General features: G+C 34.1%; 1 protein-coding gene and 1 pseudogene across 2 annotated transcripts in view; both read right to left on the bottom strand.

Moving 5' to 3' along the window:
- The window catches only part of ASZ1 (ankyrin repeat, SAM and basic leucine zipper domain containing 1), a 53,305-nt gene extending 31,123 nt beyond the window's left edge, over positions 1-22,182 (bottom strand). Inside the window, exons 1-4 of one of the 2 annotated variants that reach the window (XM_006910579.1) lie at positions 22,066-22,182; positions 21,547-21,646; positions 17,832-17,954; positions 15,877-15,988 (exon numbers count right to left, since the gene is read on the bottom strand). In XM_006910579.1, the coding sequence (XP_006910641.1) occupies positions 15,877-15,988; positions 17,832-17,954; positions 21,547-21,646; positions 22,066-22,182 (452 nt within the window). The remainder of the gene's footprint in view (positions 1-15,876; positions 15,989-17,831; positions 17,955-21,546; positions 21,647-22,065) is intronic. The other variant, XM_015588314.1, reaches the window with a different exon arrangement.
- On the bottom strand, positions 10,931-11,049 carry LOC112478857 (annotated as a pseudogene).
- Positions 22,183-27,563: the final 5,381 nt, after the last annotated feature.

The raw sequence follows: 27,563 nt of genomic DNA, 5'->3' as shown, positions 1-27,563 counted from the left end.
AATGTCCAGTGATATCACTGTGTGAGTTCTCTCAAACACTGCTGCAGGTAGTAAAAAGCAATTCAACTTTTTCAGAAGACACACTTTGGCAACACCTATCACAATTCTAAATTACATTTATTTGTGTTAGCAACTCTACTTACAGAATATGTTCTATAGAAAACCTACTTATGTTGCCAGATAGTCACCGTAGCATTTTTTGTAATACTTTTAAAAACCTAAAATCAATCCAAATGTTCTTCAATAAAATTTGAGCGTAAATAATGATATCACATCAATACAGTGGATTATGAAGCAATTATAAAGAGAGAACTATATCTATACATATTGACAAGTAAGTGTCCATGAAACACTGTTTAGTTAAAAAAGCCAATTGTAACAGAGTATGTAGTATATAAACCCACTTAACACAAAAGAAAAAGGCTAACACATGGAAGAAGTTCTGCAAAAATATATAACAACCTGCTATAAGAAGTAAAGAAGAGAAAACAGGAGACTTTTTACTTTCTAACTTACACAATTTAAAAAAATTTTTAACAGGAATCTTTTATGATCAGAACTTTAAATAAAATTAAATAAAATTTGAAAACTGTCTTGTGGTACAATGGAATTTATGCTCTTCAAATTCAGGCAAAATTACTTGATGTTTTAAATTTTGAATTCATATTTCATCGCTTTGGCTAGAACAACAGCCTCTTGTCTGGACCTCTTAGCTCCAATTCATCCTCATCCTGCTGTTAGAATAACCTTTATAAAATACTAATATGTCCATTCTTAAAACTGTTCAATAACTTTCAGGATGAAATTAATATTTTTTAGCATAAATTACACAGGTTATTATCTAGCCATTGCTGAATTCTCACTCATTTTCTACTCCAATATCATATGATCTGGTTATATAACTTATAATTGCCTAAATGAAACATGCTCTCTCATCCTTCTCCACCTGAACATGCACCTACATTGAACAGTCTCCTCTACCATCATAAGTTGGCTAAATTCTATTCACTCTTCAAACCTCAGTTCAAAAAATAAACCTGTAGGAAGCTTCTTACATTTGTCGTATTCATTTCCGTTAAATTCTCCTAATTACTATTCCTAGAGACAACTACTACTACCTCTAATCTTACTGTTTTAAATGTCTAAAGTCTTGAGGCAGACTTGGTCTTTTACCTTGTATCTTCCAGTACTTAGCAGATATTGTTTAATAAAACCCAGCTGAATTGAATTTACTAGTGATATTGTTTCATTCTTCGTCTACCAAATTTCCTCAAAATTGTTAATGCTCAAGAGTTAGTTAAAAAACATAAAGCTTATGTATACTGTTACCATAATTAAAATTATTTTTAGATGATACGCAGCCTATCATTCATCTCACTTCCTGTTATTTCGTTTCAATAAAACCTCCACTAGATGGCATAAGAAAAGCAGAAACAAAACTCCCAATTTGACATGGAAAAATAATATATCTTCATAATGATGTATTTATCATTTCTCTGTACTAAGGGTAAAGTGGTTGGTTTGTTTTCATGTCACATTTTTACTGTACAGTTTACTGTACAGTATTATCCACTGTTTTTAGTCTCCTTAAAACAGCTTTTAGATGGGAGAATAATGCAAAGTATGAAAGAGGAGATTTTGACAATGATAAAATGTTGTAAATTGGTCGTCCATTTCCAGCTATCAGAGTAGTTTTAGTAGATCAACTCTCGTACTAACGAAGCTGATAAAACATAAAATATGTTTGAAGGCACTGCAGAAAAACCAAGGCAGCCAGAACATGAGAAGCCAAGATCCTGGAGAGAAAAGAAACATTTGTTGAACTGAGTCCTACATTCTCTGCCATTTGTTCCCTTAAGACATTTGCCAATTCCTGGGTAGTATAAGCAGAAAGCTGTGGCCTGTACCCTACACCTTCTTATGGGGCTAGAGACACTAAAACTGGAAGTTAGGATTACCAACCAAGAACTCCAGGAATTAAGAGTCTGGAATAAAGGAAAGGCAGAGAGGTAATCTTCTGTTGGGCTTTTAGCTTCAAGGCATTTGCAGATTCCTAAGATATACAAAATACTTGTGAGGAGGGAGGCTACAAACCAGGTGTTAAGAGGCAGAGAAACTAAGAGGGGCTTATAGTACTTCCATAAAGATGAGGAGACAAATTTTGGCATTCATGACCCCAAGGAAAGAGTTTTTGAATATGTGAAATGCAGTCACTTTAAGCAAGTTGCTAAAATTAACATTATAAAGGTTGAAGCATGAGGAAAGTCTCCACTCTTACTCTAACTAGCCTGAGAACTTAAAACTTTTTTGAATTTTCCAGTCCTGCATCAATGCCTGGATATTCATCTGGACCTCCAGATAACCCTCTAAATTGCCCACTGAAGATCACATATTCAGGCCATCTGATAACCACCTGACATCCATTATCCAGACCACCAGACATGACCAAACCTCCTGGAGGCCATCCTCTATACCACCTGGCATCCATCATCATGACTGCCTGACATCTGACTGCTAACCGTCCTGGACAATCCTACAGCTAAGAATGAAGGACTGACTGTTCTCAAGAATGTACTTTTATTATAAGAACTTTTAACTTTTCTTTCTTCTTTGGAATATTTGTGTTATTTATTTATTTATTTTTTTCTTAGCTGTGTTCAAAGTTTGCAGGCTCCAAGAATCTTGAAAAATCTTTATTATTTATTTCTTTTTTAGTTTGTCTGACAACCTTCAAAGAGAGAATGGCTCAGGTAAACACTTCAAGTTTGAGTTGAGACCACTGAAGGCCTATTGGGAAAATATACTAATCCTGAAACACCACCTGAACCGTTATAATCCCTAATTAGATCAAGTTTCTAACTGCTACTCAGAAGAAAATTAAGTATCTTCTGGAAGCAAACAAACCTATACAAATGTTTATCATTCCATAAAAATTACTAGGCATTCTAGGAGACAAAATCAAGTGACCAAAAGAAAAGAGAAAGAGAAAATAAAAACAGATCTATATATGTTATCAGAAATACACTTCAAAATTTAGAGAACAGAGTTTGCGGGGGGGTGGGGGGGGAAAGGCAATCAGAAACTCTAGAAATGAAAAACAGGATTACTAAAATTAAGATGTTAATAGATGGGTTTAATACCAGATTAGCTACAAAAGAATAAGATTAGTAACCTGGAAGATAGGCCAGAAGAAAAGACCCAGGTGAAATACAGAGGGGAAAAAGGACAGAAAATAAAGAAGAGTGTGAAGAGATACATGTGATAGGGGTGTAATGGTCTAAATCCCACTTAGAGAGAAGCAAGACAATGAGACAAAAGTAGTATCTGAAGACGAACTAGTTGAAAAATTTCCCACAGTCATAAAATATCAAACAACCAATTTGAGAAGTTCTATGAACCCAAAGCTGAACAAATTCTGAGAAAATTATACCTAGGGATATTATAGCAAAGTTGTCCAGAACAAGAGACAAATAGAAAATCTTAAAAACAACTACAAGATAAAATACAACATCTTCAAAGGATCAACAATAAGACTTCACAGCTGGCTTTGCAAGAGAAACAATGGAGGCCAAGAAACAATAAAATGATAGCTTAAAAATACTAAAAGGAAGTAACTTCTAACCTAGAAGTTTATACTCAATAAAAATAACTTTCAGACTTAAAGTGAAATAAAAAGATTTTCAGACAAAAACAGACTTTGTCAACAGCAAATAACTAAAGAAAGGTTTCAAAAGAAAAACAATCCCTAATTGAAACATGCAAATATAAGATGGACTGAAGAACACCAAAAAAGATGAATATGTGAGTAAATCTAAATAAAAGCTTATATAACAACATAATTGATAGCAATAATAAAATGACAATAATGTACTGCGATGTTTAAAATATGTATAGATTTGAAAAATATGACAATAGGACAAAGGCAAGGATGAGACAGGCAAATGGAGTTAAAATATTCTAAGATTCTTGCCACTGTCCAGGAATTGATAAAAGAACTAATTTATAATAGACTCTAATAAGCAACGAATACATGTTATAATCTCTAATCACTCAAAGAATAATAGAATGAATAACTGGCAAGACAGGAAATGGAATAAAAAGACTAGTACAAAAATAATCTTGGAAAAAGAGCACTAACTAAATGAACTAGATATATCAGTATGCACCCTAAGTACAAATGGACTGAACAGTCCAATTAAAACTATTGTTAATCAATCTGGATTAAAAAAGAAGAGCTGTATGTTGCGTACTTTAAATAAAAGCACATATAAAAGACTGAAAGCAAAAGGATGAAAAAAGATTACCATAGAATCAAAAAAATAAAGGAATGCTGATATAGTCATTCTAATATTAGACAAATGTATTATAATGAAGAATTATTATTAAAAATACAGAGACTCACATTTCATAGGAATAAAAAGTCATTGCATCAGGCATATAGTGGCCCTAAAATATAAGCAAAAGTTGACCAAAACACAAATCACAGTAACTGACAGGACAAGCAAAGCAAAAAAATCAGCAGTCATTTAGAAGATATGAACAGAATAAATATGGCTTAATTAATACACACAGACCATTATATCCAACTGTTGCCAAATTATTTTCTTGTGTACATGGAACATTTACGAAAACCGACCATATGTCTAGGCCATAAAGAATGTCTCATCATATTTCAAAGATCTGAAATATATAGAACAAGTTCTCATACCACACTGGAATTAAGCTAGAAGGCAGAAACAAAAAGAAAACTAGGAGAATTAAAAAAAAAAAAACAAAAAAAAAACCCTGACATATTCAAACACTGGAATATTTATCAGCAATAAAAAGAAATGAACTACTGATACAAAACCATGAATGTACCTTAAAAACACTATGCTGAGTGAAAGAATTCAGACATTAAAAGTATATAACGTATGAAGTACTAAACAGAACAGTAATCCAGAATAGAAAAAAGAAAAAAAAAAAGAGTTGTTGCCTCTAAGATTCAGGAGATTGTCTTGGAAGGGACCTAAGGAACTTCCCAGAGTAATAAAAACCTGTTCTCTACTTTGAAAGGGATGTGAGCTACATGCGTGTATTTATTTCTCATATTTCAAACTGTACACTTAAGATCTGTGCATTTCAGTTTGTAAATCAGATCTTGATAAAAAGTAGAATTAAAAAACATGCCAAATGATATTACATAATGTTGACAGATGAGTGGATGATTTCATGTATGTGTGCGTGTGCGTGTGCGTGTGAGTGTGTGTGTGTGTGTAAAATCACAAACTTAGGTAGAAAAAATACATACAAATTTAAGACTGGTTGCTTCTAGGAAAGAAAGAAGCAAAGGGAATATGACTGGGACAGATACAAAGCGGCCTTTAACCATACTATTATTTTATTTAAAGCACATTTAAAGCAAAATTAGAATTAGGCAAAACGTGGCTTTTCTTAGACTATATGAATTATAGCTTTGATATGCAGAAGTTTTGTGTGGTTTTTCTTAACTTTTACTGTCTTTATTGACTTTAATAAGTGCCAGTGGATATTAAAAACTAATATCTTGACAAGACTAAGATTCAGTAAATTCTTAACTAAACAAAGATTCTAATTATTGCACAGTTCCACAAAGACATATCAATAGAAGATATTAAATTTTCCCAGCAAAAATGGATTCACTTCTCTGTACAGCAGCCCTCCCGTATCTGCGGAGGGTATGTTCTAAGACCCCCAGTGGATGCCTGAAACCACGAATAGTATCGAACCCTATATACACGTTTTTTTCCTAGGCATATATATCTACGATAGTTTAATTTGTAAATTAGGCATAGTAAGAGATTAACAACAATTATAAAATAGAACAATTACAAACAATATACCATAATAAAAGTTACATGAATGTGGTCTCTCTCAAAATCTTATTGTATTGTACTCACCCTAATTCTTATAATGATGTGAGATGATACAATGCCTACGTGATCAGATAAAGTGAAGTGAATGGCACAGGCATTGTGATGTAGTGTTCAGCTACCTTCTGACAATACATGGTTGACCTTGGGTAGCTGAAACCGAGAAAATTGAAACCACGGATAAGGGGGGACCACTGTATAGGTATTCATGAGGTTGTTGCCATAACACTAGAATGTGGGAAAAATTTCCAAAAGGAAATATAATTGTAGCACTCTGCTTCTTGTTAGGAAAATATCATCTATATGTGTATGTAAGGTAGTATAGTGATACATTAATTTTTCATTCTTATACTTCATTTGTATCAGCAATCATCCTTCTAAAATTCTTTAGCACAAGACCATTAATATACAAAAAGTAACAACCTATTCTGGTGGGAAAAATCTAAAATACAGTATGTTTATGTAAGAAAAAATTAAATTTTTGAAAGCTATAAAATCATGAGAGAAAGCTTAAAATGTTATTTTTACACTACTCATTTCTCCCAGGACTTCTAGTACTACCAGACATCCCTAAATATAAAAAGTATAAATTAAGACAAAACTACTAAAATAGGTAAGTAACAAATCTATTTCACTAGATCTAAGACACCATCAATTTTAGGAGGTACAATAATTTCAGAGATACTAATATGTGAAAAAAATGTCAGAATACATGAAATATGTTTGGTTTTTATTTCAATTTTGTGTATGTGTGTGTGTGTTTGTGTGTGTGTGTGTGAAAATATAGATGACATAAACCTAGTTGATACCAAAGTCCAAAGAGAGACTTCTGAAGATGGATTGAAACCATTATATTCACTACCTGAGTAATCTTTTTAAGGAGTGTTAGGCAAACTCCAGTCTCACTTAAAAAAAATTCATTCTTTCAGCAGTTAGAACAGACTTGAAAAACTAACTGTTTAAGTCAATAATGTATGTGACACTCCCATTTACACAATGAGTCTTCTATAAGTCTTCTCTCTTGCTAAGCTACTAGAAAGGGTAGTTTATATTCATTCTTTCTACCTCCCCAACTCTCATTTACTCATGACCGACTGCAATGATAATCCGGATATTTTTGCATATTGAAATAGTTAAATAATCATTTTTAAAGTTCAGTCAAAACAACAGATAAGAATACATATGCATTTATGTGTACTTTATTAAAATAAATGTTTAAAGAAAAATAGTATACTTATTAGTTTAGCTGCATAAATCAATCAGAAATTGTGGCTCTCATAACACAGCACAGACAATATTACTAACTAAATGTAACATTTGATAAGAATCTATGAAATGGCAGCATGTTAAGTACATTCACATTCCTTATCTTGTTTTAATTCTCAGAGCCACCCTACTGGCTAGCTAGGTATCACATCTATCAATCACTAAGGACACTGAGTTTCACAGATTATAAAAAGAGTTAATAGCTTTATTAACTTGGACAAGTTCTCAAGATAGTATTTGGACCTAGATCTTTTGGCTCCAAGTAATGCTTCAAACTTTGTGGCATAAATGGATTATGATATTAATTACTTCACAAACTATATGTTTAAGTTTTGCAAATAAAAGACAAATGATCATTCTACTTCAAATCTATTAAATTTAATAAGAACTTGATAAATATCATATAAAAGAATTACGAAGGAATAAAAAAATATGTATGTTACTACCGTAGTCAAGTAGCTCAGAGTGAAATGAAGACTTCCATACATGAAACCAATGAGAGAACGACACATGAGATGGCTAAAAATGTTCTAACTAACCTCATTCCCCACCCCAAATAGCTTATAAACCAACAGCATTCTTATGGGCTGTAACTGCATGGGAAAGCTTAACAGAGTATTAATCTGGCCCTGAAAAGCATAATTTGAATACACACTGAGGGAAAGAAAGGATAATCCAAACCAAAGAAAAGCAAAAGCATAAACACAGAGGCAGGAATGACCATGTATCTGAGCAACAGTGCTGAAATTGTATAAATGAAATAAAAGAGATTAGTTAATAAGGTGGGATCAAATTCTGGAGAGTTTTGGATTTCTCCTAATAGACAAAAAGAAGTGTATTCTACAGGCAACAGCATACAGGGCTGACTAAAATGCATACTGCAGTCTAAAATATCAATCAGGAGGCTATAGAAATAGCCCTTAAAGTGGGATTATAAGCATCAAAACTGCAGTCAATCTAAGAGACATTACAAAGAAAGAACAAATTAGGGACAAAGTATTCATAAAAGTGAATGAAAAAGTTTGATATAAATACCAATTTTTCTTGGTATAAATTTATGTTCAAAATTCAAAATTAATTATTGCCTTAAGCATACAGTAAAAAGAAAATATAATAATCGTGGCCATGAAGAAAATACATTTAGGTGGCAAATCATCAGGGATGTCCACCCAATGTTGCTGATTCTCATTCTGTGAACACAGTAAGATTACGCCTCCTCACTCCCTTGAAGTTAGATATGACCATGTGATCACAATTAAATAGAAGAAATGGCACGGGTCTCTTTCTCGTGGAAGCTTTAGTCAGCATAGAACTTACCAAAGTCAAGGCAGAATACAGACTGTAGATTTTTTGTTTTTTGTTTTTTTTTTTAATTTTAAGTCATGGTTTCTTGCATGTGTTTTGAGAGACTGGTGTTACAGGCTTTCATCAACTAGCTTTTTTCATCTGTATCCTCTCTATTCTGTGCTTTCAAAAGGACCAAGTAGATTTCCGGGTATATGAATAGCAATATTAATGCTATGTCCAAAATATGCAAGGTAACACTAAGATATTTGGAATTATCTGCATACATGTAAAACTGCTACCAAGATCAGCTCCTATGTATAGATAAAGACAGGCATTGACTATGGACAAGCAATTTATTTAAAAAATACAGTAAGAAAACAATCACAAAATAATAATTTCTAGTAATGTTTTCTTAATTAGCTACTTAAAAAAACTCTTCCTGAAAATATTTTTGTGACTTCAGCAATGATGTTACTTATTTCCTTATAACTAAAAAATAAGTTAACACTGTAATTCAAAATTACACTTTAAGCTACCAAAATGCCTCAGTGACATTTACAACTAAATTTATATTCTGAGAAAGAAAGCCACATTTTTCCCAGAGTATTTTCTATTTATTAAAACAGGCAATAACATTCAACAAGTTAACAATTACACAATGATTAACGTCAAAAGCTTGGACATTAGTTAATGTGTGCTGTTTTATCAATGGTAATAAAACATCTATTGAAATTAAAATGCTGAAACATTTTACGAAATCTTTATCTCATGACTGAGCAATCTGAACATAACAAACTCTTCTGCCAGAAAAACCGTCTTCTAAATAGAAAGAAAATGTTTCAGCAAACTGGGGGAAAAAACTCTAAAAACAGAAATGTTTATTATATGTACTTTTTAAAGGCTTGTTATTAATCTAACAATAAAAATGTCAACTCCAAATTTAAGGCTAGGTTGAAGAGAGTTTCAAATTCTATCATGTATCTAATAATCTAATATCAACCTTTTAGACTTCAACAATTTATAATATCATTTGTTACTGCATTATTATACAAAAGGAAATAAAGGACTGATAAGTTCCAATTAAGTTCCAATTAAGTCTTGTTTTCAAGGCTAATTATGATTAAGATGAATTAAAGTGATAATATTTTTCTGTTCACCTACTACCCTTTGCAATCTGGACTTTTGAAATCAAAATATTAAAGAGGAAAAAAAGATAAAAAGGTGATTTAACACAAACATGTTTTGCAATAATTAGAAAAGACATGCTGTTTAAACAGATTATGTTGAATAATTCTAAATATAGACAAGATGGGGAATATAAATACATTCCAATGGTAGATCCTATTTGGGTTAAATTATTGTAAATTCTCTTATCAAACTTCTGCTACATTCAAAGGCTTAAATACATTAGTGCCAATTTTCTGTTCTGGACAAATAACAGCATCTACTTCTGAGTTGTAAGGATTTTATTAGATAACACATTTAAGAGCAATTAACAACACAGTGACCAGTACACAGGAAACATTCAATAAATGTTTCATTTAAAAACAAAATAAAAAACCTCACCCCGGAAACAAATTCTAAGGCCTAAATAAATAAATCAGTATGAAATTCCCGCATTTGCTAGACAGAGTACACTGTGCTAAGTACTGCCAGTAGCAAGAGAAACAAAGATGTGATTTGTGTTCATTTCAAAATGGCTTTCAAGTTGTCAGTTTTTTATCATTAGTCCCACAGGAAGTTAAAGAGAATTTTTAAAATTAAGAAAAAATAATAAAAGAACAAGATAGATCTATATGTACTAATATAGAAAGCTGATCATTAATATTAAATCAATGTTCTTTTCAATAAGATGGAAAAAAGGCTGCATGGAATACAAAAAATTAAAAGCTAACAATATATATAAGTAAAAAACAATTTAAAAAATTAGACGATGCTGATTTCTACTTCCAGTAATGGCAAGCTAGATAATTTGCATTAAAACTGTGAAGGCATCTAAAACAGCTAGATGAAAAATTTTTTTTCTTATTTCTTAAAAACTGAAGAACTCTTAAGATTTTGGGGAACTAATGTACCAAAATCTAGATGCAAAAACTCAAACGGCTAAAAAAACTCAGCATTCTCAGTAGCTTTTGCCTTGAGGGTATGTGCCAGTCCTGAGGAAATCAGTGGGAAAAAGGAGCTGTGGCTCTCATGGCACTGAACATTGAGAGGAACAAAATTCAAAGTTCTGGGCCTATACAAAGTGGAGAGTTTACTAAACCATATTCAAAACACATTAAGTTGGGACTCTAAGGGCTACACCATCAGGGTAAGGATGAACCAGAAATAAACTAGCTCTTTAGGTTTGTATCACCAGGATGGTCAGGGGAATTTTGATTTCCGAACTTAGATTATGTTGAGAACTAGGCACCTTTTAGAAATACACAAAATCCTTTCTGATGGATCAACCTAGGCCTCACATTATACCTACATTTTTTTTTAAACACTTACAACACCTGGTATTTCTAGGTGGTCTCCCATCCAAGTACTAACCAGGCCCAACCCTGCTTAGTTTCCAAGATCAGACGAGATCGGGCACGTTCAGGGTGGCATGGCCGTAGACTACTCCCACAAATTTTAAAATTTAATAACTAGCACGTAGTCATGAATGAGAAACATGAGAAACTACTGTTAACAGAAACAAACTCATGAAGATTTCAGATATTGTAACTGTTATATCTAGACTTATGTTTACCATGAAGATTTCAGATATTGTAACTGTTATATCTAGACTTATGTTTACCATATTAAAGAAGTTTTAATTTAGAGCTTGAAAATATTTTCAGGGAACAAGATCTATAAATAGTAACACTGCCAATTTAAAAAAGAATCAAACAGAATTTTTAGAAAAAAGTAACAGAAATTATGAACTCAACTGATGAGTTTAACAATAAATCAGAAGTGAGTAAAGTGAGATTCAATGACTTAAAAGGCAGATTAGAAACTATTACCCAGAATGTGGAACAGTGAAACAAAGAAATGTAAAATAAAGAAGAAAAACATTGAAAATATAGTGAGAAGGATCAGAGACCCAGAAAGAGAGGAAAGGACAGAGATAATATTTGAAGAGAAAATAATGAGACTCCTCCAGAACTGAGGCACTAATCCAAAATTTAGAAGATGCTTGTCATAATGATGCTTGACATGGCAGAGAGAGACAATACAGGATACCACGTTAATGATGCCACATTAAATTGATTTTTTTTCCAAAAGCCATTTCAAGATGAAAAAGAAATGTTGGAAAAAACTAAGAAAATTTTACAAAAAAACACTGACACCTAGGGATCAAATGGTATTAGCAGATTTGAAAGTCTACTGACATACAAAATTTAGGAGCAACATAAAACTTCAAAGCAGATGAGAGTTGCTCTTTTAAATAATCTTCATCTAATAAATTTGAATATAATTAAATGTTCATCATAATAATGAACTAGAATGACAAAAGAATTAAAAGCTGAAAATAATATAAGAGCAAACTGATGTTCAACGCACATACACAAAAGGCTTGATGAAGCAAAACAAACAATAAACACCAAATGTGATTTCCCAAAAAACAATTCAGTAGATAAAAACAAAGAAGCGTATAGTGATAGCTATCTGAAGGACACAAGGCGCTCATCTCTATTTAGCCTAACTAGGAACTCAAGCTAGAAAAGTGGGCATTGCTCAAAGACTGCAGGCCTCAGACGCCTGGGACAAAAGTTGGCAGTCCATGAATACACTAAATTGTACACTTAATAATGGTTAAAATGGCAAATTTATGTTACATATTTGTTTTACAATAAAAACATTTCATGCACACAGGAAAAAAAAAAAGAGGTTTGGAGAGGGAGAGAAAGGAATGAGCAGAACGTAATAGTTCTATTAAAACTTTGGAGGAAAAGACATAAGGAATCTAGGGAAGGTGTAAGAAAGGAGATGAAATCACTGAAGAAGCCAAGCCAAGGAAGTGACTACAGGTGCTTGGCCCTAATATCAGGAGCTGCTAGGGACAGAGAACCATGCACTATGTTGTCAGCACTCACACGGACTTAGCATAGAGCTTTAACGTACTTTCAATTTTGCATACTGAAATAATCTAACAATCTTATAGCCTTTCACATATTATTCTGTTTTATCTTTTAATTCCCAAGGCAATCAACTTTCTGCTTTAGTGGGTCAGCTCTTTTTGTGAGGCCATAAGACTTCCTCGTATCTCTTAAATGTATTATGTAATATACATACAATGGAACAGTACCAATATAAGTAACAAACTGCTGATACACACACAACATGGATAAGATCTTTAAAACACTGTCCTCAGTAAAAGAAGTGAGACAACACAAAATATTATATAATTCTATTTATGTAACATTTTAAAATAGCAAAAGCTAATTTATAGTAGTAGAAATATGATCCAAAACACTGCGAAGGGGCATGAGGGAACATTCCAGGAAGATGGAAATATTCTGTCTTGGGTACAAGTTACACAAAAGTATGCACCTGTCAAAACTTATCTAACTGTAAACTGAATATCTGAATATTTCACTGTATGTAAATTATACACAAAAAAATTTAAACTACAATTTCCTCAGTACCATTCAGCAAATCTCTAAGTATATAAAATTCAAGTTTCCTCTGAATTTTTATTCTCCTATTCACTTTTAGTGCAAACAAAACCAAGTAGTACATTTAAGTGATTCACTTCCATTATAAAATCTACAATAATCTTGCTTCTGATAAAAGTAAAACCCTCCTTTTCTTTTTTCCATTTTATATATAAAATAAGACTATGTCTTTTGAATTATGTCCATAAAATATAGAAGAGCTTCCATATTATTTGATATATTGGAACTGAGATTTCAGTCTCTACCTTAGAGGTTGATCTCTAAGATTTTTCTATTACTTTAACTTCTTGAAATAAGACTACTGGTATTATTTTAGTTAAAAAAAAAAGTTACAGGTCAACTGTCTTTGCAACTGACAAGTATACAACCATCTAGCTTTCAAAAAACTAGCCATTTATAAGTTTTATGGCCAAGTCTTTCCCTGTGCTCTTTTTCTTGAGAGGTAATTTTTCTCAGCAGGAGACTATGTCAACAGCTTAAAAATAAATTCATCTAAATACGGCTTTCTCCTTTACATCTGAATAGCAGCTTTCTCATGTATCCCTGGCATCTTCTGACACTTTGTAAAAGAAACTAAAACTTCCAATCTTTTAACAGGTTACAATTTTTTGTCACTGCTAATGAATTATCTATAAAATTCTGTCCAATCTCATTACACACTCCATGTGTCTTGAAATTTTTTCTTTTACATTGCCAGCATGCTATCCCCAAATGCACACTAATGCCATCCATTTTATAAAATTTGCAGCCTGAAAGTACTATTCATCATGACCTTTTCTCTTTTTAGGTCTACCAATATCCTCATTTTCTACAAAAAAACACAATTCGATCATTTTACAGCTTTATGCTTTGAGCATTAACATAAAAGCAGTTGAACAGTTTTTCAGGTATTTCTTACGTGTTAATTAGATGCAAATTGCCCTTCAACTATGCTGTAAAATTCTCTTATTTATTTTAGCTCAGCACAGAGCAATTTTGTGATCTTTCAAATTCAACAGCTTCTTTAGGGATTTGTCTTAAAATTGTGTGGTTACCTTACAGTTTTGGTTTGAGATGTTAACCTTGTCATTTTAGTTCAAATGGGATGTTTCTTTCAGATCTATCCTATGGATCTACGATGCCTTCTAGTTCTTAATGAGGCAGAATATTCTAGAACCTATGACAGGCTTGCTTGATTTCTCCAGTGTTTTTACAAGACAGTAAGCAATTGGGAGAGTAAAGGCTTGGTTATCTATAACACCTTGTAGAAATAGTAAAAAAAAATTTTTTTGAAGAGCACCAGCAAAAACCAACTTTCCATTGAACCCAGAGGGGCACATCTTATCATAAACCACTTCTAAAGATACTAATGAAAATTATAGCACCCATCGAAGTTTACTTCAGCTAGGTGTCCTGGACCTCCCAATTCCAAGGTACAATCAAATCAAAAGTATATATGGCAGAATAAAAGTTCCTATGAATTTGATCTGCTAAAAATTTGTAGAAAGTTCTTTTCCTGCAATAAATTTTCTTTGTTAAATACTGATTACCTACTCAGTAAGCCTTGACTTTTCTCACATAAAATTTCTCAACCTTGACACTACTGACTGATATTCTGGGATGGGTAATTCTGTTTTGAGAGACTGTTCTAGGTACTACAGGATGTTGAGCAGCATGCCCAGCCTCTACCCACTGAACGCTAGTGGCTTCTCCCAGGTGTCACAATCAAAAATGTCTCCAGACATTGCCAAATGTTCACTGGAAGACACAACAGATCATGCTTCAGAACCACAGTACTAAATCAAAATTTTTCCATCTCAGGAAAGATCTGGGAATTATGTAAAGCTGTTCGGTACCTTCCAAAGCTGCTCTCCAGGTGTTACATAAACTAAACTAAATCAGAAAAAAAAAACAGAGTCAAGCATAGTTATTTCTATCCAGTAGGCACCAAATCATTATTATCTGAATTAATGAATTATGAATAATTATTCTATTCATGCTAGAATATTTCTGTTGGATGGGTTACTTCCTATTTTAAGAATAAATGAAACAGAAAGAGATTTAACAGGAAAATGGAGCCAAAGAAGGAAGTCAATGATAGAAATTTTAAGCAGTCTGATTCATTGAAAAAAAATTACTGACATTTCAAAAGATGCAAGATACATTTACTACTTATTTTCTATGCATCTAGGCACTGTTACATATATGATATAATGTAATTAACCAGAAAAGTCTTTGGAAAATGAAAACATTTTGATATATTACTTAGGATATACATCTTAGTATTTGTGTAAAATTGTTTAGTGAGGCAGAATATTCAAGAACCTATGACACAGGCTTGCTTGATTTCTCCAGTGTTTTCACAAGACAGTAAGCAATTGGGAGAGTAAAGGCTTGGTTATCTATAACACCTTGTAGAAATAGTAAAAAAAAATTTTACTTTTACTTTTTTTTTTTTTTACTATTTACTAAGAACACTAATTTAAGATGCTTTACCATTATAGCTTAATCATATTCTTTTGAGTATATTTTTTATAGGAAATGATACAGTTTACTGTCCTCCTTTCCTTTTCATTTCAAATTCTTAGCCACTGTTCTAAAAATCAGAAGTTGAAAGACGATCTTCATCGTATGCCCCTGCTTTGATAATCATATACAATTGGGACCATAACTTAGGACGACCTTCAAGTACATGGCCATGTAAATAAATACACATTGTTTATGATTTTTCAAAATCATGCTATCAAAATTTTAACAGTCTGATAATCAAATAAAAGTATCCATCATTACTAAACAGCTCTTACCTACAACCAACATTTGGATCAGCATTTCTTGATAGCAGTAGCTCTACACACTTCAATATCTGTTCTTCTGAGCCACGAGCAGAACATGCGGTTATCAAAATAGTTTGCTTATCTAGAGTGAATAGAAAAATGAGAACCAACCCCTGCCACATCAATAAGTGCATCTAACTGACTCCTTTTACCATTCAAAAGATTCTACATATTTACTGTACACTTAAAATTCTATTCCCTAATCTCTTGCTCTTACTAGATAACAATGTCTTCCTTCATCAAAAAATGAGATTAGAGATGAACTGCCTTAATCTTCAAATTATATCTATAATTCGTTTATTAATATCCTTTCCCTATTCTTATTTCTTCAAGAGAATAGGAAAATAGTTAAGAGCATGGACACTGTGTAGAGATACTGCCCAGAGTTGAACACTTTTTTGGTTGATTAAAATTTGCCTTGCTGAACTCATGACTGAAAAACAATGATTGATATACTTTGATTTCACTTCTTTACCCCTTATTCATTTGACGATTCACTGAAACCTGGCTTATGCCCAAACTACCCTACTGAAAATGACTTAACTGCTACATCTATTGGTTTTTTTTTCAGTCCTTTTCTACTTACCTATCTGAGCTCACCCAGTTTACTAAAAATCTCTTCTTCCCTTGGCTCCTACAGCATTAGCAAAGATTAGGGTAAATTAAAAACAAAAACACTTCTTAAATAAGAACTGGGAAATTCAAAATAGGTAGAGGCAGCCATGGTTTACATTAGTGGTTCAATACTGACAAGATACAGAGTCTAGACTCAGTTTTGCCACTAATAAACTGTGATTACAGTGCTATCTTAATATCTCAGGAGACCTAATTTGTAGATAGAAAGCTAATATCTGCCCTCTTTGCCCAATGAGGCTGTTGTTAGATGCACAGAAGAATTTATGTAAACAGTCTATGAAAAATATAAAATGTTTTAACTCTAAGATAGTCCCCTGATTACAAGAAGCAGAGAAAGGAAACTTAGTTGTTTGAGAATATTTTATATACTTTCAAAAAATTCATTACTAAATTTAGCTTTCATTGGGTGGTATTTTAAAATGACATAACAAAAATATTTGTAACAGCAGCTGATTAAACATAAAACTGTCGATAACATGAGAATTTAAATGAGAAAAAACAAATAGTTTTACAAACATCTAATATAGGCATAAACTTAATGTGAAAATTAATTCTAAAATAAAATCTATACCTGAATTATGAAATAAATTTAATTGCCTGTTGGAAACATGTTAAAAGTAATCAGTAATTCAATATAATAAAGCTGGATGTGCACATATACTTTATTTTTCAAAAGCACTCAAAGCACTACTAAGTAGAAATTATTTAATAACAGAAAAATATAAATTTAACAAAGTATATTTGAAACAAATTTAAGTAATATAGTTCAGAGTTAAGTTTTAAATTCCAAAGACTGATTTTCAAATAATTTTCCACAAAACTGTCAGTTTTTTGATGTTTTCTTTCAATGCATATTTCCTTTATAAAAATAACCCAAATCCTCTAGTATAGAAGCTTAAGATACATAATAACACAACCAGTTACAAAGATAATATGAATGGAATCTACCTCTTTAGAAAGAGCTTTTCAAAATTTCTATGGTTTCTAATTTGATTTTGTCTGTTATTTACTTAATATAACTATAGGAAGAATTTTTTAAAACTGCTTTATTTCACTTTGCATAATAGCTGCTTGGGAATCAAGAAAATCACGGTAAACATAATCAGTTACATTATCAAACATCTTATCCTTACTCATTTCTTTCAAGGACAAAGATTTTAAAGTGAATATATGAAAACATAGCATGGAAAGTATATACCACTGACTTTAAACAGAATATAATTAGGCTTCTAAACAGAGAAATATACAAAGTAAATTTTCCAATATGTTAAATATTTAAAACATCTTACCTTTATCAAAGCTTGCATTAGCACCTCTGTCCAAAAGGACCCGAACCAGTTCTACATTGGAAACGCTAGCAGCATACATAAGGGGAGTCCATCCATACCGAAAGCTGGAATCTACACTAATGCCTGTCAAAATAAAAACAAGCTTTTAAAAGTCTCCACTACCAAAACATAAAAAAGAAAGATCATTGTCACCTTAATATACTTAAAAGTACTGGGCACTGTGATATCACCATGTTCTTTAAAACAGGAAAAAATTTCTTGGTAATAATGGCTTCAGAAAAGTAGCAAATTGTTACATCGAGACTTAAGAAAATTAACTGACTTCATTTTTACTGCAGGCACTATGTTCCAAGAGACCTGATCTGATAAATGTTTTTCATATATAAAATTTCTGTAACGGGTTTTACATGCTACTGTTTTCTCTCTAGGGGAGTTGGAAAAGGTATTACAGAGATAAAATGTCTGTTTAATTAGAATATTATATATTTCTATGGTGGCAAACAGTATATATATTCTTAAGAGTCCCTTAACTTCCTTCCCAATGCAAATCTTATCCATCGGTGACTGGTCAAACATAAGGCTAAAAAGATAGATTAGGGTTAGATTATAAAAGCAGTGTTAAGAAATGTAGAGTGTACTTTGTGATTCAGGCATCAATATCATTATACTTGTATTATAAAGACAACAAAGGTACCACCGTTGAGAGTGGGACAGGAGACTGGGAGACCAGTTATGAGATTAGAAGCCTATGCAAAAATCAGAGCAAGGGCAGTGGAGAGAAAAAGGATAGAACATAAAAACATTTCAAAGGCAGAATCATCAGAATTTAAAAGTACTTTGAGGAGGAAAAGTGGAAGAAAAGAACAAGTCAAAAAGGACCATCAGGTTCTGCCTAAGACAAAAGAATGGCAAGCAGTGTAGTAAAATAAGGAGAGGCATAGATGAGATATCAGACCTGAGGAGGATAGTTTTAAAGCCACTGTTCAGAATGGGACAGGAAGGGCTAACAGTTAAGGACAGATGAGAACCAGCTGACCTTAAAATCCTCAAATCATTAATGGTACAAATCCTTGGAGTCATCTAATTTTCTCCAACAGCATCGACAGCTTTGGTCATATAAAAAAGAAAAACGGTTGAATTGATCTAGGTTTGGATCGAGGGCTGTGGAAGAGCATAGATGTGACACGAGAGCAAGGATAAAATGAGGCAGTGAACACAACCTATTAAATTCATATAAAGCCTTTTCTATAAAGAGATCAAGATTTAAATGGTAATCTCTCTCTTCGACCTAATAATTGCTAATGTTAAGAAAATAGACGGCTTTTGTTTCCAAGAAGGAGAACCTGTATGTGAAAATCACTTAAGATAGGCCTGCCTTTAACTCCTTTTAATTCAGTGTTTTATAGTCTATAAAGGGTTCCAATTCACAAAGATAAAGGTCATATCACTGAAGCAACACAAACTTGGGTTGGGGGAGAACACACTTTTTTCTGCAGGGACATTAAGCTGCTGAAAGATTATGTATGTCAATTCCTAACTGTCTAATTTTAATTGATATAAAGGTGCATGATAATTACTGAGAGAAAACAACATAAAATCATCTTAGTACATAGATACACTGCTGGCTCAACCTGTGTAACAAATTTTCCGCTTTAAGCTGCTGCAACTGAAAGCATATGAATAAGATCAGAGAAAAGACTTTTTTCTCATTATTGTTTCCTTACTGACATTACTGTTCAAACCATGACAGTACAGGTAAAAAGGAAACAATGTCAAGAAAAAGATAAGCAAATGTGACATGTTAGTATAAAAATTCTTAAAAATCACCTCTCATACTCAAAAAAACATCTAGGCATAGTGTAAAAACAGTAAGTTTAAGAGAACTGACACAATATATTTATGTAACTCAAAAAAATTCAAAATAACACTATATTGTTTTGGGGTATATAGAGAGTAAAAGTCTAAAGATATGCATAGGAAAGATAAATACCAACTACAGGAGAGTGGTACTCTCCAGGGGAAGAGAGAGACATCTCCATACCTTTCAGAATATCTGAAAGACAACAATTTGTATTTAATACTTTAAAGAGAACTAAAAATATTAACACATAACAGAGTAACAAAAACTGAGACATCTTTGAACTGTCAAAAGTGACTGACTCAAAGGGAGCTTTCGTTATTTATTAAACTTTTAAACTGGTAGAGAAATATGTGTCAAACACAATAATGATTTTGAGAAACAAAAAATTAAAAATATTTTTAAAAGTGTTAAATAATGACATCTGGAAGGAAACCAAAAACACTAAAACAGGAGTTACCTGTGAAAAAAAGACATCAGGGGTAATGGGGGTGAAAGTGGGGACAAAGGTATCTTTCTACTTATATCTATATATTTATTAGTCTTTTTTAAATGAACTTTTAAAATTTTTGTAATTAAACAATTTTAAAAGGTTGACTAAACTTCTGCTTTACCAGTAGGCTCTTTTCAAGTCCTAATCCTTCAGGAGCCCCCATCACATTGTTGCACTTTGTCCCACTGCTCCTAAGGCAAGTTCTCTTTTCAAAAACAAATTTCTTCCTATTCCATCACATCCAACACTATGCACACTTCTGCATGTGTTTAAATTCAGCAATAGGCCTCTTTCGATTATTCAAATCTTATCCAATTTCATTCTTCAATTACAAACTCAAGTTCCACTGTCCACAAAGTCACACGGATTCTTCTTTTGTTGTAGCAGCTAATATTTACAAAATGCCTACACGTTCGAAGACCTTTATTAATGTATTCTCTCACTTTAATTTTTCCTCTCCAAAAAAAAAATCCCTTTGATATAATGCATGTTGATTTAAAGAGGAGTGGGGGCGGGGATTGAAGCTCTGGAAGGTTTGGTAAATTGGTCAAGATTACAGAGCCATCAAGTGACAGGGCTAGTAATCAAACCCAGAACTGTACTGTTTCTAAAATGATTTATTTTCCACTAAACTATGAAGCATCTCTAGTTTAGCAGAAAAAAACATTTTTCTATATACAATCTCATTTAACTATTTCATGTGTGAATGTTTTGTATCTACAAGTAGATCGTAAATGCCTGTTACTCTTTTGGATAATTTCAATCATTATTATCAACAACTCACATTTCTCGGTCAAGGTAATTAAAAAATATATAATATATAATTTGATCCACAGAAAAAAAGGTTGTGGGACCCAGGCCAGAATTATGTTTTGCCTAAAGAAATTGACGCTCTGGAAACTTAAATGACTTTCCCAAGAAAGCACACTGAATAGGCAATAAAGCTGGAACAGATACCCAGATATTCTGATTTCTACCTCAGGCCTCTTTTTATACATGCACACACAAGCAGCACGAGGAAAGAACATAACTAAAATGTACATAACTAGAATCAATTCTTGAAAAAGATATAACAAAATATCAAGGAAATGTTGAAGAAAGTAAGAATTATGAATGGGGGAGGGTTAGTCTGAGTAAGCCTCTTGAAGAAGTGGAAGAACCAATGGAATATAACAGGGTGACATACTAAATTTGTGAATAGAAGAAGAAAAGGCAAAGAGAACTCGGAGTCAAGAAAGATATGTAAGACACAATATATTAACATTCACTGTGATACCATTAGAAGAGCAACTCAATCCTTTAAAAATAAGAAACAGTGGTGAGCTTAGACAACTGCGTTGGGTTGAAACTATCTCATCTCTCACCAGAATTTAGGAGCTCCTCGACCAGTGAAATATCTCCTGTGGTCAACGCCTTCTTAAACGTTTCATTCTTGTCTTCAGTGGGTAACGGTCCTTTTAATTTCTAAACAAAGAAAGTTAAAAAAAAAAATCTTGTTATACATATTTTAATTTCCACTGCAACAGGAAATAACTTTTGGTTTTAGGTTTTTTGTTTGTTTGTTTTGTTTTTCTAATGGGGGCGACATAAAAAGTTTACAGAGAATTCATGTCTAAAATTATGTTTAAAGGGACCAGGTAATACAGGTCCAAACCCAAGTGAAGAGCAACATCGACAACCTAAGGAAGCACAGTTGATGGAAAGCACATTACGGAAACAGGAGGAAAACTTTACGGGTTGGTTTGAAGTCCAAAAGACTGTTTATCCACTGGAAAATCAAATTAGGGAAACAGGCGAAGAAGTAAGAGGTTTCACGAGGCCCGGCCTCAGAGGGCCATGGAAGGCCGATCCAGGCGCGGTGAAGACAAGGGCGCCTCTGCTACCTGGGCTGCCCGATCGAGATACCCAATCTCCCAGCCGTCGTCCTCGCTCTCGCTACTCTCGCCTCCACCGGCTACAGCCAGGCCGCGGAGCGTGCCGGCCGCCATGCCCGCCGCCATGCCCTCCCGCTGCTCACTACCCGCACGGCTCCGCGCGCCCGTGCGCCCGCCCGCCCTCTGCGCCTGCGCACTGAGGGGAGGGGTGCGCGGGAAGAAGCGACGTGCGAGCAGAAGCGACGTGCGAGCTGGAGCCTTGGGCCCTTAGGCGCAGGCGCATGGCCTCGCACAGCACCTCTCATCCCTCCTTCTAAACCTATGGACTGGGGAGTTGAAAATCCATGTATCTGGCGGCGTCGGTGGGGCTGACAGGGTTTAGTTAAGGTCCTAACCGGTGCTTCCAAGTTTTTTCCGGAAATTTTAAGGGTATTCGTTTGATGAAGTTCTTGCTTTTGAGGACTGCTCCCTGTAGCAGGAACAGAATGGGGATTTTATGCCATGTAAGACTATGCTTTCACTCTCAAACCGTTCAGCCGCCCCCTGCCATATCCACTGTCAAACATGTGTCCCACAGGAGAAGGACTGCTATGGGTCAGAATACATCCCCAAGGAACATTACCCATACATTCAAGAAGCCATTGGTCAAATGAGAGCCCAGAGAAGCAAGGAGAATTTTTCCTTTAAATTTCATGTCATCTCAAATTTCATTGTAGACTCAGAAACTTCAGATGATCAAAACATTTGCCTACCTAAGTAGTGTAGAGGCACTAAAGCAAAAATTCAGCCAAGAAAAGAGAGATTGTTTGTCAAAAGAACTGGGAAGAAGAAATGATTTAAATTTTCAGAGAGCAAATAAATACTACAAACAACTCCAGGTGAAAGGGGCCTAAAATCTCTTTTCTGCATCTAACTTCTAGTGATGATTTTTGCCACCACAGAAAAGTAGATCCATTAAGGGAAAGCACACATTTATATACAACAAGATGATTTGAAAGGAATGTAGCCATGTATCATTCTTTGAAAGTTTTGCAATATATTTTTTTCTTAAGGAATCTTTGATGTAAGATTTTGAAGTTATTTACTTCAGAGACTTTCACAGATAAGTATTTTTAAGTAGTTGGGTTATTTTAGGACCATGCCTGGTTTTCTAAATGCATTCATTCAGTAAATGTTACAGATCATTGAGCATAGCAAGGCACAACTAGGTTTGGAGAGACAACATCAAAGACAAACGAAGCTGCCTTGTGGAGCTCACATTTTAATAAAGAAAGTCAATAAGCAAGTAAACAAGTAAAACTACTGTAGATTACTGATGACCCAAAGGAAATAAACAAGTGCTCAGATTCTGGGATCAAACCATTTAAGCTGTTTCCAGGCCAAATCACTACTACCAGTAGTTGTGTGCCCTCGGGCAATTCACTTAGGTTCTTTTGCATCAGTTCCCTTATCTGTAAAATGGAGATAATCATAGGACCCAACATAAAGGGTTGTTGCAAGGACTGAATAAAGTAATGGGCTTGGAATAGGACCGGTCTCAATGTAAGATGTAAATAGATCTTAGCTACTATTATTATTATGTTAGATAGGTTAGTTAGATATGAGTAGAGTCAAAAATAACAAGAAGCAGCCAGCCATTAAAAAGTGGGAGAGCAGAGCTTTCCTGGTAGAGGAGATGGCTAGTACCAAGGAACTAAGGCAGGAAAAAGCATGGAGCCAGGCCTCGGGCTAGAGTGGGGCAGGTGAGGCCTTTGGGAGCAAAATTTAAGAGGCACTCACTCTTAGGGTTCTATAAGTTCTTACATTTTGCATCATGTGTACTTTACTTACTCCACCTTTGTCCTTGCCCTGCTTGGACCAGAAAGGAGGCCTGAGACTGGAGCTTCATGAAGGAATAGGTATGTGAGGAGAGGACCTTGCAAACCTGAAGTAAGGATTTTACTTTAAGAGCAACTGAACATTGAAATGTTTTCAAAGTGGTGAAAGATATGTTCTCTCTCTCTCTGTCTCTCTCTGTCTCTCTCTGTCTCTGACTCTCTCTCTCTCTCCCTCTCTCTCTCTCTCTCTGTGTGTGTGTGTGTGTGTGTATAAACACTCAAACTCTTTTGAAGAATGATTTTGGTTTGAGCATCTGGCTAAGTAGTGATGCCTTTTAATAAGGTGGGAAAATACTAGAGGACAAACTTGAAGATAAAGTGAGACTCTCCAAATTAACATATTCGAAACAGAATACTCAAGTGTAGCTGTCAAGTGGTTAGTTGGATATTCAAGTACGAAGCTCAGGAGAAAGGATGATCCTGGGGACATAAATATGGGAATTATCCATACATAATTGATTTTTAAAACTTTGGGATTTACCTGCCAAGATATTTTTGTAAATACAGTCTGAATATTTGTGTCCCACCAACGCCACTCTCCCCCCCGCCCCCGCCCAAATTCTTATGTTGAAATAGAATTGCAAAAATGATGGTATTTGGAGGTGGAGCCTTTGGGAGCAGATTAAGTCATGAGGGCAGAGCCCTTATGAACGGGATTAGTGCCCTTATGAAAAGGACCCCAGAGAGCTCCCTTACCCTTTCCACCATGTTAGGACACAACAAGAAGATGCCCTATGAACTGGGAAGTGAACTCTTACCAGACGCTGAATCACCAGCACCTCAATCATGGACTTCCCAGCCTCCAAAACTGTGAGAAATAAATTCCTGTTATTTACAAACCACCCAGTCTATTGTATGCTATTCTAGCAGCTTGAACAGACTATGACAATAGATAAGATTATTCTAAAATTTATGTGGAAAGACAAAGGGACCTAATAGCTAAAATGATTCTGAGAAAGAAGAATCAAGTAGGAGAAAATCTGTTTGATTTTAAGACTTATTGTGTAGCTATAGTAATCAGAATTGGGTTGTATTGGAGAAGGGGTAGATACATAGATCAATGGAACAGAACAGAGAACCTAGAAATAGACCCACACGAGTAAGGCCAAATGATTGCTGACAAAGATGCAAGAGCAATTCAATGGTGGAAGGATCAAATACGTTAAAAAAAGGAACCTATTTAACCCTCATGTCTTTTCAAAAAATAACTCAGAATGGATTACAGACAAATATTCATAACAGCATTAAGTCTACTAGCCAAAAAGAAGAATCAACAAGTCCATTAATTGATGAATGGATAAACAAAATGTGATATACTCATACCATCTATATTAGTTTTCTAAGACTAGCATAACAAATTGCCACAAACTGATGGCTTATAACCATAGAAATTTATTCTCTCAGCATTCTGGAGGATAGAAGTCTGAAATAAAGGTGTCAATAGCTCCATGCTCTCTCTGAAAATTGTAGGAGAGGATCCTTCCTTGCCTCTTCCTAACTTTTAGTGGTTGCTAGCAATCCTTGGCATTCCTTGGCTCATAGATGCATCACTTGAATCTTTGCCTCTGTATTTAGGGCTGACCCTAATTCAGTATGACCTCATCTTAACTTGATTACGTCTGCAAATACTTTATTTTCAAACAAGGTCACATTCACAGAGTCTGAGTGGAAAACAATTTCGTGGGGACACTATTCAGCTCCGTGCACAGTGTATGTCAGTAAGTTTTCAAGATCCATGTTCCAACATATATCTGTACTTTATTCCTTTTTATGCTGACTAATGTGCAGTATTGATTTTAGAAGGCAATTTCAGGAGGTGGTAAGACCTAGTAAAAGGCAAATGTAATTGTGAACTGGAGAAGTGGCAGGGAAAATGGAGAGGAGAGGGTGTATTCAAAATTTATTGTAAACTAGAATCAGTAGGATTTGGTGACTCTGTATGAAGGGTGAGGGAGAGAGAGGAGTCAAAGCTCATGTGACAAGAACACAAGAAAAGAAAAATGTTTTGAGGGAATGGAGAGATGTTTTGTTCTGCACAGAGATTTCTGAAATGCCTGAGGAACATCTATGTCCAGATAAGGTCTGGAGCTCCCCAGAGAGACCTGGGCTGTTGGTTCAACTTTAGCAATCATTTTCCTATGAGGTAATAGTGGACCTATTAAAGTGATGATATTGCCAAGGGGGAGGGATAAGATGAGGAAACCAGCAAAGGTAAGAAAGCAACCCCTTTGGGCCTGAGAAATAGTGATTAGAGTAAGAGGAGACATAAAGAGATTAACGTCTCAAAAATCTTGCACTGAATTATAGCCTAAGATGATAATAATAACAATAACAATGATAGTAAATTTATCTTACAGTACTTCCTATATACTAGTTACTATTCTAAGGCCTATACCTATATTAAGTCATTTAATACTCACACAACCCTATTGAGGTAAATTCTCTCTCAATTTTACAGAAGGAGAAATGGAGACACAGAAAGATAAAGTTACCTGCCCAAGGCCACCTACCTGGCAGGGCTAGAATTCAAAGGCAGGAAACAGCACTACAGTCCATGCTCTTAGTCATTATTAGCTAATATTTATGTGGTGCTTCCCTGTGCCCTGATACTTTTCTAAGCCCTTATATCCATTAAGTCACATCATATTCACTATTACTTTTTGAGGTAAGTGCTAAAATTATTATCTCCATTTTACAAATGAGAAAACTGAAGTACAGAAAGGTTATGTAAACCACTCAAGATAATACAGCTGCTAGGTGGGATGGTCAGAATTCACTTATTGGCTCTCTAGCTCCGGAGCTCAGGTTTAACACAGAAAGTACGATGCCCACAAAAGCACTCTCTCTCTTAAAAAGATACTTGTTTTCCTGTGTGTTTAATTCACTGTAGCACTGTCTCTGAAACACTCCTTTCCAACCCAGATTTCATCTTCTGACTAGTAAACCAGACTCAGAAGAAACCTTGATTTATTTACAGATTAATCACAAACTTCATTCCTGGCCGGATTAGAAATCGGTAATTTGGGTTCCTCTGAAGAGATTTGGGAATTCCCCCAGAGTGACTTCCTGGATCAGGTCAGAAAGCTACCTACCCACTTTGTTAATGACTGTGGTGTTCTGCTTGGTTCACTGATGACAGGATAGTGGTAAAACAGAGAGCAAGAAACCAGTTGGATATGACAAATAAATATTATTCAAATTTAGGCAGTTTCTAGTTCCTGGGGTTTTTTTTTTTTTAAACCTTTAAGCTTCGACTCAGACAGTAGTGATGATTAGCTAATACAGTTCATTTTAGCATTATACATGGTGATGCTATATTTTCTTGGGAACTTGTTTTAAATTTAATGTTATCAGATTTTTAAATTCTTGCTTATTTTTTGTAGTAATATGTATGGTGGTACTTTCAATAACTTGAAAAAATTCTGTTGGGATCCTTAATTCTTAATTCTGTCTGGGACGCAATTGGGTTAGCTGCCTCTTTCAAGATAATTTTGGAAGCATAAAAATAGTAAGTAGATTTTTTTTCAGTAATTAAAATTCATATGCACAAGACAGTCAATGGGAGAGACAAGCAATTTTTTATTGTATAGCATTAATTGATTCTACAAATACTGTGTTCCTACTATATTT

Source organism: Pteropus alecto, unplaced genomic scaffold (genome assembly GCF_000325575.1).
Source record: "Pteropus alecto unplaced genomic scaffold, ASM32557v1 scaffold22, whole genome shotgun sequence".
In the NCBI taxonomy this organism is placed as follows: Eukaryota; Metazoa; Chordata; class Mammalia; order Chiroptera; family Pteropodidae; genus Pteropus; species Pteropus alecto.
The sequence above is the reverse complement of the archived record's forward strand: the minus strand, read 5'-3'. Positions and strand labels throughout refer to the sequence as shown.